The sequence below is a fragment of the Cynocephalus volans genome, chromosome 15, assembly GCF_027409185.1.
Source record: "Cynocephalus volans isolate mCynVol1 chromosome 15, mCynVol1.pri, whole genome shotgun sequence".
Lineage (NCBI taxonomy): Eukaryota > Metazoa > Chordata > Mammalia > Dermoptera > Cynocephalidae > Cynocephalus > Cynocephalus volans.
The window spans coordinates 90,827,233-90,841,523 of NC_084474.1; the positions used below are offsets into that span (position 1 = coordinate 90,827,233).

The 14,291-nt window shown below is 45.5% G+C and overlaps 1 protein-coding gene across 1 annotated transcript in view; it reads right to left on the minus strand.

Moving 5' to 3' along the window:
* The window catches only part of FAM135B (family with sequence similarity 135 member B), a 201,833-nt gene that overhangs the window by 33,428 nt on the left and 154,114 nt on the right, over nt 1-14,291 (minus strand). Inside the window, exons 8-10 of the mRNA XM_063079757.1 lie at nt 13,424-13,473; nt 4,348-4,503; nt 3,483-3,556 (exon numbers count right to left, since the gene is read on the minus strand). Coding sequence (XP_062935827.1) covers nt 3,483-3,556; nt 4,348-4,503; nt 13,424-13,473 — 280 coding nt within the window. The remainder of the gene's footprint in view (nt 1-3,482; nt 3,557-4,347; nt 4,504-13,423; nt 13,474-14,291) is intronic.

Genomic DNA, 14,291 nt, shown 5'->3' on the forward strand with positions numbered 1-14,291 from the left:
AGAACTCTCAAAGAAGCTATTAGGGTAGTTGCTCCTAGATCTGAATAAAGCCCATTCATTTTTCTAGACCCACGGCTACCAGAACCTTTTTTTTTTTTTCCTATTACCTAGCTCACAGACCTGCCTGTAGAGGGTTTGTAACCTAATCTGTGCAACAGACTTGAGGGGTCTGTAAGCCCTAGCTTTACATTGCTGACCTATTTAAAAGTTTACTTCCTCCTGAGGAGTACCCCTTCTATCCTAGTCTATGTTTTACGTTATAAGTTAATATCTACTATCAACTGAATGCTTAAAACTTTATTCTCTAAAGTTACTCCATACAACAAATATTATTATTTCCTAGGCACCTGCAGGGCTCAGTCTCACACCTGATTCAGATCTCTGCTCAGAAGTCTCTCCTCAGGGAGACCTCCTCTGACAACTCTGTGAAACAGCACTCTGTTCCTCTCACACTTACATATATTTCTCCATATCACTTACTGCGATTTGGCATAACATTTATTTATTTATTTGCCTCTCATCACTAAAATATAAGCTCCACAACACAGGGAACTTGTCTGTTTTGTTGACTGCTGAATACTCAACCTACAAAATAGTGTTTGGCTCATAGTTGACACTACATATAGTTGTTGTAGGAAGAAATCTCCCTTTTATATGAAAGAAACCCTCTAAAAGAGGTTCAGTAACTAGTGTGATGTTACCTATATTGCTAAGTTACAGAATCAAGATTTCAAACCTTGCATGTAAGATCTAAAACGTCAAGGTCCATAATAATTTTCTTAATTTAAAAAAGGGGGAGAGGGCTGCTGCATTAACCATAAGTATCATAGTACAAAATCCACAATCTTTTCCCGGTCTGCGAGGCTCCCCACAGGCTGGTCCCTACCTGCCCCTGTGGCCTCTCCCTCCCCCTCTGCTTGCCCACTCCGTTCTAGCTACACCTGCCTTCTTTCCTTCTTTCTGTTCTTCAAACACATGGACTGTGTTCTGTATAGAACTTTACACCAGCCATTTCCTCTGCCTAAACAATCTTCTCCCATGTCATGGTATGGCTTGCCATAATCTTATGCTCTGTTAAACTGTCACAGCCGGAATACTACTCAGCTATAAAAACGAATGAAATACTGCCATTTGCAACAACATGGATGGACCTTGAGAGAATTATATTAAGTGAAACAAGTCAGGCACAGAAAGAGAAATACCACATGTTCTCACTTATTGGTGGGAGCTAAAAATTAATATATAAATTCACACACACACACACACACACACACACACACACACACACACACACACACACACACACAAACAAACTGGGGCGGGGGAAGAAGATATAACAACCACAACTGCTTGAAGTTGATATGACAAGCAAACAGAAAGGATATTGTTGGGGGAGGGGGGGAGGGAGAAGGGAGGGAGGGAGGTTTTGGTGATGGGGAGCAATAATCAGCCACAATGTATATCGACAAAATAAAATAAATTAAAAAAAATAAAAATATAAATAAATAAATAAATAAATAAATAAAAACCTAAGTTAGAACAAAAAAAAAAAACTGTCACAGCCTCAGAAAAACATTCTCATATCACTTTGTCTAAAACAGTCCTAATCCCATACCCAGAGGTGTGTTAGAGCAAGTTCACCCTGGTTTGCAAGAGCTAATTGTGCATATTCCTGCCCAACTCCATATTCAGTGATAACATGTTGGTAGCTTGGGATTGACCATTCGGGGAACATTTACACAATGGGAATCAGCAAACACTACAGAGAAGAGGGTTTTGTTTGTTTTTGCTCTTCTGAGAGCTTGTTGCTACACGTGTATGAGGACGCTGGCCACACCTCCTTTCTCATCATTGTCTATGTCCTTACCTTGCTTTGTTTTTCTCCACTAGTCATGACCTGAAATGATATAATTTGTGTAGCCCATTTCTCCACTAGAATAAGTAACCCATGAGGACAGGGTCTTTAATTAACCAAGCACAGCAGGAACACCCTGCTGTATTCCCACTGCTCATGTGGACAATAAGTATTTGTTTAACTCATCAGTCATCATCTAACATTTCCCGAGCAAAGTCTGTAGCTGGCACAGTGTGGTCCATGCACATGGACATTCTCATTTGGTCCTCACTATTATCCTGCCCATTTTACAGATAAGGAAACTGAGATTAAGTGAGAGTAAGAAAACCACAACCACAGAAAAATAAGTCTCTCAAGGACCCACTGCTAATAAATGGAGGAGCAGGGTCTTGAACCCAGGTCGTCTGAATGCTATATCATCTGCACATTGTACATGTGGTTGGCATTCCAACCAAGCTTGTCCAGGAGAGGAGCTGTCTCTGTGTCTGTCACCTCCATGTGTGCTCGTGTGCCTTGAGAACACAGCCTTGGTTCAATATCTAGCGTCTATTCATTGTAGTGGTGGCCCTGGGAAGCAGATTTCTTGCAGTAGTCTGATTTTCAATATTTTGCTCAGGGGCCCTCAAAGTTCTGTTTATATCTGTCACATTAACTCTTCTGATTTTAGTTTCAGAAAATATGTTCAGCCAGTTCAAGCTGGGGGCTGGAAAGAATGAATGAATGAGTGAGTGAGTGAGTGAGTGAAAGACTCTAGAATTTTCTAGACAAGTTATTTCAACATGAAGATTGGTTTCCTTGGTGCCCCTCTCAGAATCAATGAGAAAACTGTAGATGTCATTGTAATTTCTAAACAGAATAAAATATGTGGAAAAAATAAGATTATAAAATTCAAGAGGAAAAGAACTCCAGGTCTGTGTTGAGTGACGCATGAATCTCAAGTGTTTCTCCTGTTAGAGTTACTGTGGCATCTCAAACATGATTCCATCCACATCTATTTTTTGAGGTGAGTGTATCATTCAGAAACAAAAAGAAATCCTTAGACTTGTGTAGCAAAAGCCAAAACATCCTGAAGGAATCTCTGCTCCTGTTCACCAGGGAATCTATGAGAAAGATGACCTCATCTGCCATACGCCCTCTGATTTTTTTGAGTCCTTTTCGATTATTTTTTCTGGAAAGGGGCACGCACTTAGAAATTCACCTGTCCTACTAATTAGGTAGTTCAGGCTTAACTCATGTTAAATGCATCTCATATCTACTGCAGTCTCTCAGGCAAATTCATTTTTTTCCAATATAGCTTGTGGCCACACCACCTGTTTCTAATTCATTTTGCAAAAAAGGTCTCAGCACAGATGTCTTCGGGACCCAGGAAGACTTGATTCTGTCTCTAGAACCATAATGATACTAAACAAAGGAACACTGTCCCTGTTGACCTGCTCTGCCACCTGCCAGCTCCCGCCTCTGTAATTTGCCTGCCTCTTTTGCCTGCAGAGGAAATGCAGACCGAATGCACAGAGCTGGGCAGGCTCCTCTCCTTCACAGCCAGAGATGACGTGAAGAGTAGCGTTGAACGAGAACGTCTTGGGCAGCTACTGTGAGGGGTAAAGTGGGCATGTAATGAGTTACTTACAGATTTTCCTGAAAGGTCAGGACTGCAAGTTTTTGGTGCTCCATATAAAAGAAAGCCTCGGAAAACCTTCGTACCTGAGGAATAAAACAATACAAACAGGTTCGACTCTCTGGGTGGGTATTACCCCCATTTTTAAAAGTTGAGTCTCAAGGAGATAAGCGGCGTGTACAGATAGGAGGGAAGCCGTGCCCACAACCTGCAGGTTCTGAAACAACAGTGTTTCTATTCGACAGCTGCCCTCTGTCATCCATAGCTCTTGGCCCAAACTCGGCTTCTGAGCACAGTTTAATGCATGATTATGAATCTGTTCTTTCATTGCTTTATATTATTCTTTATAGCTAGGTCTTATTTTTTCTTCTAGAATATTAGATCTTTCCTAACAGGGACTGTCAATAAATGCAGATTAAACAGAATTCCCAACGCCAGTCATGTGAGCGTATCCCTGAAACACTTTGTGGATGCTGATACTCAGATATGTGGTCTTTTTGTTCTAAACGAGAAGACCAACATCTTTTATTATGCACTAGTACCCACCACATGCACCCAAACTAGTGGCAAAGAAATACACTAAGAGCAATGTCTCACGTTTGAAAATACTTTTTCCAAACACTTTTCAAAGTACTCGTCATATTCCTTGTGATAGGCTCTGCTATCATCTGAGATAGCCAAGGTGGATATTTTATGAATGATGGGGGGATGGTCTGAAATCCTAAGTCTATAGGGTCACGCTGCACGTGCATGGTGCAGGCAGGACTGACACTCAGATCCATCGAGGCCAAACTCAATTCTTGATCAAACTCTTGTAAAGCTTCCTCAAGAGATCAAATGCTTGTGATTAGAGAATTTATACCATGTGACAACTTACCCTCAAGGTGTGATGTTCCTGGGTGAGATAAGTGGTTACTTCGGAATGCAGAGTCACCGTGTCCAGGAATTGGGTCCACAGAGCCTTCAGGTGGGAGGCAAGCCAGGCCAGGTCCTTACTTATCTGCTCAGCTATCTTCTCTGGATTGTTCAGCATCTGGGGAGGCAAAAAGGGGTAATCAAAAAAAAAAAAAAAAGGAAAATTAGAGTTAGCAGATAGAATGCCCAAGATCACATAAATCTGGGATTCCACCGGATTGTATAACCACTAAGCCACATCACCATGCCACGTTCACGTGCCAGGCATTGTTATATGAAGGACTGCTGTAGATTGAATGTCCCCACTACTCACTGAAGCTTGACCTCCATTGCAGCAGTGGTAAGAGGGTGGGACATCCTGTTTTCGTATTTGAAAGGTGGAGACTTTAAGAGGTGGTTTGATTGTGAGGACTGTGCCCTCGTGAATGGATTACTCCATTGATGGTTTAATGGGAGGTCATGCTCATGGTTCCGATGGCTTTATAAAGAGAGCAAGTGAGAAGCTTAGCTCTCTCACTCAGCCCATTTTCGCCATGTGGTACCCTGCATTGCTGTAGAAGGCCCTCACCAGATGTGTTCCCTGGACTTTGGACTTCCAAGCCTCCAAAACTGTAAGAAATGAATTTTATGTCTTCATAAATTACCCAGTTTCTGGTATTCTGTTATAAGCATCAGAAAATGGACTAATGCAGAAATAAAATCTTTATTTCCTCGTTGGAGTGAGCAGGACTGAAGCCATGGTGGTATCTAAAACCACATGGGCTGTAGGCAAATTTTAAAAAGACAGTTTTTTTTCTTGGCATTCATTTCTCTGAGTTCCTTCTTTTCCCATGGTTATTTGATATTTTGAACCTTGATTATGGTGCAAGATGACATTATTTACATAAATGTAAAGTTATTTTCCAGTCAGCCTGGAGCTGCAGACTTGCTACAAGGTATGTACTATCCAGACCCTGGGAAACAAAGGAAGACATCGGTAAAGCTGCGCTGATCCCACCCCCGATGCAGGACCCTGAGACAACAGCAAGGACGGCAGGAGAAACCAGAGGGAGCCTTGGTGAGACCTTGTACCCGGCTCCTTGCATGGAGCCCCTGCAGCTCACATCCCCCTCCCCCCTGCTTTTCATTTCCCACGTTCCATTCCCTCAGCCCCTTCTTTAAAACCCCCCTCAGTAAATCTGAGTCTTTTAGATGGCTTTAGACTGGCCATTCTTCTTTAGGTTTACTGGAGAGATGGGTTAGCCCATGATCTCTCCTCAGGTCACTGGTGTTCCTGAATAAAAGCTGATTTTCATGCTCACCAACATTTGACTTTTGAGTCATTTGCTTTTGTTTGCGACAGGCAGCAGGACTTGTAACAACCTCATGGCACCTAAGTAGCTAGGTGACTGGCACATGGCTGCTGTTCCATGGCTTTGGCCACCACTGTCCTCCCTAAATCATACCATATTTCTTTTAAGGAGCCTTCCAGGTGCCTTAACTGACACTTGTAGGGGCCATACTAGAAAGGGACTGGGGGCCTTTGGGGAAAGACACTTTGGGCAGAAACACTCTAGAGAGCTGTGGATTAAAACTAGGAGAGCCATCTTCTTGGGAAGTAACTTGAATTCTGGAGAGGGGGGAAGAGAGGCCAGGACGCTGAGGAGAGGTGGCGAGCTAGTTGCCAAGGGCTGATACTGAGCTCTCAGCTTCATCATTTACTCCACAAGCATTTAATGAGCATCTTCCACACCCCAGGCACATGTTTAGGATAAGTGATGCAGAGAGGAATAAGAGAGGGCAACTGTCTGCAGGGAGCCTCCTAAGTGGTGCAGATAGGAGGTGGGTGAATGGTAGATGGGGCTGTGGAGTTCTCTACCAGGCGTGATGGGCAGCAACGGCTACAGCCTCTCCAAACCCCATCTCTTTCTCTTTGTCTCATGCCTCAGTTTTTTTCATCAGTAAAGAAAATAACTACTTTTGGATGTAATACCATATAGGGATATCTAAGACCAATGCCTGGCCTGAAACACTGGAAGTTCCTTTTGCTGTTCTCAAACTGAAGGCTGATGCTAGATGGAGGCAGATCAGGTAGAGTGAGAATCAGGAGGAAGGAGGAGTTTGGCACACAGCAAGGCTCTCTAAATGTTGGGTACTGTTGCTCTAGGATTGAGAATCAGCTTCCAGATACAGGGCATCATTCCACCACAGCATCTCTGAGCTGCTTCTTCTAAGAGGTGAAATCAGTCTTTGAGGATGACGCAAGCTACAAAACTCCAAAAGGAGACAATGGCCCTCCCTTTCTTCTGATGGTGGCATTGCTTCCAGCACTGGCTCTGTGAGAAACAGGGTCAGACAGGGAAAATCCACCCTTGACTCAGCCCCATGCACCAAGGTCAAATGTGTTAGGAGGCAGAACAGTAAAGGTTGAGTTGGGGGGGCGGGGCTGGGGAACAGGGATAGTCACTGGGAAACCTTCAGGCTGGAGAGTGAGGCTCTTAGATGGACTCCAACTGGCCTGTATATAGATTCTCCAGGCAGCAACCCTCACTAATGAGAGCCAATCTCCTGCATCAACACTCGGCTCCATTTTTCCCCTGAAAGCTTTCCCTGCCTCACCTCTGGCTGCCTCCCTTCCTGGCCCAATGCATGTCTATTCCCAGCCACACTAAACTGCATGGACCTGGCTGCTTCCAGCCACCAGGCCCTGGGCCAGGCTGCACCCTCTCCCTGGAATGTCTTCTCCTCCCAGCTTCCAATTTTCTTTCTTCTTTTCACCACTTTGGACTTGTCTATTCTCCACCAGGTAACATTTAAGGAGTCAGTTCTGTGTCTCCATGTTTCTGATGACTCTTGTGAAACATCTACTATATTCTAGAACAAGACTAACCTCCTCTCCTTGAAGTCTAGTTGACCCGCACAGACCTGTCTCATGGCTCCTCCAGCCACCTGCTGATGCTTGTTTTACCTCCCGCATCCCTCCCCACCTGGACCTCGAGTTTTAGCTTTTGCAGTATGCCCAGCACCTGGCACAAGGGCTAGTAGATGCTGGGAACTTAGTAACTCTTGTTGAACATTTAGGTGACCTGGCATCAATGGGAGGTGCCCCCTGCCTCCATAACTTAGACGTCCTTTCCTGGGCCTCCTATTGTGCCACCACAGCACTCCCCTCCATGACAGCGGTACCAGCAAACACAGCATGAATTCTGAGCTCAACCACCATATAGTATAAGAGAAAAAAAGAAAAGATTCATTAAACGTGTTTTGAGAATTATTTTTTTTCCCTCAGTTGATTACAGAAATGGCTTCAGATGAGGTTACAGCAGCTTCTAATTAAGCTGTAAGAGGACTTTCGTATTCTCATAGATGCCTAGGCCCGTGCAATTACAGATGTCAGGCTTAGAAAAAGTTTCTTCGGCACACCCTGCAGAGGCCCTTCATGCTAACACAGAGGCAATGTGGGCCCAATGCTGTCATAGGGGGAACTCTCTGGAAAAAGGCTCGGCCACTTGCCACACACCCCCACCCTCCTGTCTGGGCTCTAACCATGTGCCTTTGTTCACACTCTTGTTCTGTTTACTGAGGGTCTGTTCTGTGATAGAGCTTGTGCTGAGCTCTGGGGAGCCAAATATAAATACGTACAGTCCTAGAAGAGGCATACAGCCCCTGCAAAGCAATGTGAAAGAGATACACACTGAGTGCTGTGGAAGGATGATGGAAGGCTTCCTGGAGGAGGTGATACCTGCATTGCTCATCTTGCAGATGCAATGTGGACACCTTGGACTCTGTGCTCAGCCTCACTGCATGGCAAAGGGGAGGCAGCTAAGTGCCTGCTGGATGTCAACATACAGGGCAACCCCAAAGTGCAGTTTTAGAGTTCAGACACTCGCTATTCAGACTGCAGTCCAAGAAGCACCAACTGCACCCTGATCTCCCAGGAAGTTGCTTGAAATGCAGCATCCCCTACCCCACCCAAGAACAAATGAATGAGAATCTGCATTTTAACAAGACCCTCGTAATTCATATGCACATCAAAACTTGAGAAGTTCTAAAATTGGAGAAAAAAATGGATGTTACTCAAATGCAGACCCCTCTATCTGAGCTCTGTGCTCCCTGGCTGCCCTGGAGGGGGGCAGGGGGGCTCTAAATATCCAAGCTCTGAGTTACCCCTAAGAGTCAGTGCTGGAAAGTCATAGAGCAGGGACTGGCTGGACAGGGAAGGAAGAGGTAACAGTGACCCCAGCAGACAGCCACGCTCTAAAGCTTTACGCCTCCTACTAGGAAGAAGGGCTAATAAAACCTACGTCACAGAGTCAAAATAAGGATTCACTGAGAATGCACGTAACATACTTATCAAAGGGACCAGTACATAGTAGGTTCTTCCTTCACATTAATTGCCTTTTTTGGTTCATTGTTCCAAAGCAGATGGAATCGTGGGCTGCGGAGGCCTCTCGTGTTCTCTGCCTCCTTGAATTTGAGGCCAGCTCCTCCACAGTGGGGCCTGGAGAAGTCGCTTGGCCTCACTGTACCTGAGGGTTGTCTTGGAAAATACACTTCAAAAGAATGTTTCTGGGCTAAAATGAAACAATGTATTTTAAAACCTCCTGGCAAGAGGACTGGCCAAAATAAACAAAAAAATGAATGAAAAGAAACAAAACAAAAACCAAAACCCACAAAACGAGAGCTGCCTACAATTGGCATCTGCTCATTTACGCTTAATAACAGTGTTTATCTTTAGTATTTCTCATGAGGAGGTTCAGCTCTGGGAAAGACTATTCGACGGTCCCTCCAGTAGCTACTCACAACCTGTTTGTTGTACACGGCACGTGGTGGTTACGTTTCATGACAACCTTCTCATCCTCTGTGGGCAGCACATTCCCCCCTCCTGATCAGGCTACACTGATCAGCAGGTGTCCTCATCGCCTGCTCCTGATCCCCTCTCCAGCCCAGCCCCACAGCAACATCACATACTTGCAGCTGCAGCCACACTGGCCCCGGGCACCCAGGGGCTTCAGTCAGGTTGACTCTTCCTCTGGGTTTTGCGCTGCTGTTCCCTCTGCCTGGAAGTCCCTTCCCTCCCACTTCTTCACAGCAACCTCTTAGAGCCAGCCTCCCCTCCCCAATCAGAATCAGTCTCACCCCTCCCTGTTCCCACATCCCTCACCCCACACACCCTGGTTCTATCCATGAGCAAATCTGTTTCTCACCAGGTTGTAGGTCCTGGTGGGTTTCTTTCGTCTTTGCACTCCCAATAGCCAAGTGGTCAGCACACAGTAGAGGCTCAGTAAATGTTTATAAGATTCACATGGAGTAAAGACACACTGGAATCACCACTCCATTGCTGTAGAGCTCTAGGCTTTCAAATGGTCTAAAATCACCTGAAACAGTCTCAGATCCTCCCAGCGGCCACCACTGGCAGGAGCTTGAGATGGGTACATTTGCTGCTGTTTGTGTTTGGTCACGGGTGACAATGTTCTGCCTCTAAACAGCCCTGCAGACTGAGACCTGGATCTTTTGGGGTTATTGGGAAGGGGTGTTGTTCCTTCCACTCCAACTACCGGGCCAGCCCTTTAGCAAACCAAGGAGTAGGCTGATACCCCCACTCCACACTCACCCTATCCACCCTGTCACCCAAACTCATCCCTGCAGCAGCTGGCTAATTTGTTTGCTTCGTACAGACTAAAGCCTGCTTGGATCCCCTTACCGGCCAGCCACCAAAAATAAATAAACAAATAAAATAAAGCCTGCACTGCATAGTCCTTCAAAACCAAAAGGTGGTATCCCTGCAGCTTGGGGCACTGCTCCAAAGCAGGAAGACAACCAGCTGGCTTCTCACAAAATGTTTGATAAACTCATTGGCAGCCTGCATCCTAACCCCAAATGTCTCACCTGAACCACTGCAGGAACCAGATAAGACCCGCAGATGGCCTTGGGTAGGGGCCCCAGGCCCACCCCTTAGTGACTCGCTGACTGAAGGAAGTCACACTGTTCTGTGCCCACTTGTCACAGCATGAGTCAGGAAACACGAGCACCTCCCTCCTGGTACCCCCAGAGCTGCTGGGGGTAAAATGCCTCACCAATTATGGGGAAGGAGCAAACATTCCGTACCTCTCCTCTGTCCCCACCATCAATTCTGCTTCCCAGGAAGGCAATGTGCTGGGCGCCAGGGCTCCAGGGCTCTTGTCAAATAGCTCACCAGTTGTGAACCGAGCCCTACTCCTTCATCCACTGAACATAACGTGATTACTTATTTATAGAATCACTGTATTGATTAAATGAGGAAATGCACACAAAGCACATAAAATACCAGCCAGGCAACTAGCAAGTTTGCCATGCTTACTGGCAAAGAGAAAAAAGTTGGCAAAAACAAGTGATTTGTATCCCCATTTTAGACAGGAAAATTGACATTCATAAAAGTGAAGCAATGGGTCTAAAGGCACACAGTTGGAAGGTATGAAATTCAGAGCCAGGTCTCTCAGTCTCTGATGTAAGTAAACTTCCCCATAAGCCATGATTCCCAGCCCCACTGCCCATTACCCACTGTTAAATGACGTATACGGGAAACAGGTAGCAGCCCTGCCCTGGCCTTGGACCTTGGTGCAGCAGGAACCGAGGCGGTGGGCCCGGAGCTGCGCAGCTCGGGCTCTGGAGGCAGAAGTCCCGCTGGGTGTGAACATCGATGCCCTCCACCACTGACTGGTGACATACTTGGTCAAGTGCTTCATAAAAGAGATGTCACTGACTGCACTGAGAACCTTGCGGGGCTCATACTCCCTAATGACTAAACGTAAGTTGGTGGTCGTGGAGCTGGCACCACGGATCCTGGGCTTTGGAAGAGAAGCTTCTGGAAAGCTGAGCAGCATAGCAGGCTCAGAATCCCTCACAGAGAACCTGCAGCCCACACCCTCCCAACTCATCCTGCAGGAAAGAGCATGGGTGTGTCCACTAATAGTTGCTAATCAGCTCTTCAGCTAGGTCTTCTGAACTGTGAAATGGAAAGCTGTGTTTTTTTCTTCTGTTTTTTCAATTGCTAAAACTAAATTTCTGATAATGCACAGATTGGAGTAGTTTTCTCTTGGGATGCTGAGCTGCGCCTCCCACAGGCCTATGACACTGGCTGATGCTGGGGGACATGTTGCCCCCAAGGCAGCCCTGGCCAGTAGTGGAGGAAGAGGCTGCCTGTGCAGAGCAAACCCTGTGAGCTGGGCACTCGGGGTGGGGGGTCATCACTCATAAGCTCACTCGTGGCCCCTCACTACATCTCTGATTTGTAGATGAGGAATCTGAGGCCCTAAGACTGAGTCCATTGTCCACATTACACAGCTGATGTGAGGAAGGGCTCAGAGCCCAGACTGGAACCCAGGCCAGTGCGGCTGCAAAGCCTGTGGTCCTTCCCAGGGGTTCACTCAGAAAGGATGAGGAGTTGTGACCATTGCAGTCTGTGGTCTACTATCAGCTTAGCTATCCTCTTGGCACACTGTCCTTACAGCACCAGGCTTAGACAGCATAAGCTCCCACGTGGGCATCAAGGTCCTTTCCCGCTTCACTGACCCTTTTCTACTTTATAAGCGGAATCCTGTGCTGCTCTTTCATTTATTATACATTGATGATACACAGTGCTTGCGGTGTGATGTCCTTATGATTCCTACAAGCAAGACCTTGCATTTTCCAGGCTCAGTTTGAATGGCCCCTCCCCCAGAGGCCCTCCAACTCTAGGTACCCAATACCCTGCACTCTGCCCTCTCACGGGATCTCCTGTGAGTCCATTGTGACGCTGAATTTTGCTAGCTTTATAATATGGTCTAAAGCAGGGGTCTCCACCCTGGCTGTACCCAATAGTCCTCTGGGGAGCTTTAAATGAAATTACCAGTGCCTGAGCTGCATTTCCAGATACTCTGTTTCAATCAGTTTGGTGCACAGGCCCAGGTAAAGGTGTGTCTTTAAAGTTCCAGAATGATTCTAATGTGCAGCCAGGGTTGAGGAACACTGGTTTAAAAAACAGAGGTGTCAGTTTGCGATGAGTGTTTTGAGTCCTGCTCCCAGCACTGAATAGCTATGTCTCTCATCCTAAGTTACCTGTCTTCCTTCCAATCTTAATTTGCCTCTTGTTAACATAAGGATAATAGTACTCACGCAGACCATCCAACTCAATGGGATGTGAAAGTGTTCCAGAGATTGTATACAACAAGAGCATGCATTTGTCAAATATGTATTAAGCACATGTTCTTCATATATGCTTGTTGGGAAAATATAGGAAAATGGTCAGGGCCCCTCAGATGTTCAGAATCTTGCCAAGCATTTGATGTAAATATGCACGTGCACCCATGTGTTCCTTGGTTATTGCCTAACGTAATTGCGCATGTGCACCCAGGTGTCCTGGGTTATGGACTTAAGTATAAAGGACTAATGGCTCAGATACACAGTGCTTCTCAGGATGCCCCTGGAGGCCACTAGGGTGGCTGCTCCTAGCTCTGAATAAAGCCTATTAATTTTTTACCCACAGCTCCCAGGATCTTTTCCTATTATCTAGCTCATGGACCTGAGTGTGAAGGGTTTGTGACCCAGTCTGTACAATGGGCTCGAGGGATGTGTGAGCCCCAGCCCTAGCTTTACATATGCTTCATGAATTTTTTTTTTTTGCAAATGCCCATGACTATTATCATCGTTGACTCTAGCCTCCCCACCATGTCTGAGGCCATCTGAGCACAGGTGCAAGGTCCTATCACCCACAGTGAGAAGCACAAAGACAGCAGTCAATAAGTGTTTGTTAAATGAATGGATAGTGAACAAATAAACAGATATAGTTCAAGCTCCAAGGAAAACAGATACTTGTTAACCTGTTTAGCTTTTCCAAAATACCTAGCACAGGGTGAGGCACACATTAATGCATGCTTCATGATTCAGGGTAAGGGGACGTAAGAGCACTTCTTCAGTGTGTGATTTAGAGTGAGGTTACAAGGCCTATCTTTTCTCCTCTCATTTTTACAGTGAACAAGCAACTGTTTGCCTTTTGTAACTGCAGTCATTCATCCACACCTGAGGGTGTATTCTCCAATTACCTGCAGCTCTGAGCATAGCTGAGAGAGTGTTTCTTCAACAGCAAGGGTCTCTAGCAAGAAAAAACAAACAAACATACAATTAAATGAACAAGCTGAAATGCAGCAATTGCTAATTAAATGAAAAAGCATAAGTTTCAAGTTGGCATTAAAGTCACAGAGATAAACACAACCAATGATGCCTCATGAACACATTTACAAGAAACAGATTTCCACATTTGTGCAGCACTTTGTGTGGACGAAAAAGACTCCACATTTATTTGTGTTTTTTCAGGTGCATGAACTCACACATACATACACATTTGTGCATCAGATAGGAGACATGGATTTGTATTTCCATCTTACAGATGAAAAATTGGAATCCCAGAGAATTGGGTGGCAGAGCTCTGCCAGCTGCCCAGCCTCACTGATTCTGACATTAACACACATCATTTCCTTCCACGCCACCATCTGGTCAGCAGGAAGCAGGGTGCCTCTGGCCATTTGTGATTTAATGGTCACAGTTATGACTGTGTTTGAACTCTCCCCTAGTTCCATGATGCCGTAGTCAGTCATTTTCATACAGCTTTGGCAAGGGTTTTAATTAAAGCATTGCTGCCCAAGTCAGTGGAAGCTATCCCTCAGCACCCTAGGATCCTGGCTCATGACCTAATTAGCATACACCTCTTCACCTGCTCAATAAAATGTGATGAGCGAGTGAATGAACAAACTCAGTTCCTTTGGGTTAAAAAAAAAAAGAGTTTATGTCAGGAAGCCAACTGCTACTGAATAGTCTCTGTTTTCCCTATGAGCTGTGTAAACTGAATCTGGTTCTGTGCATGTCTTTATTACACACAGAAGATTTGAATCTGAAAAAAAAATCAATGATTGC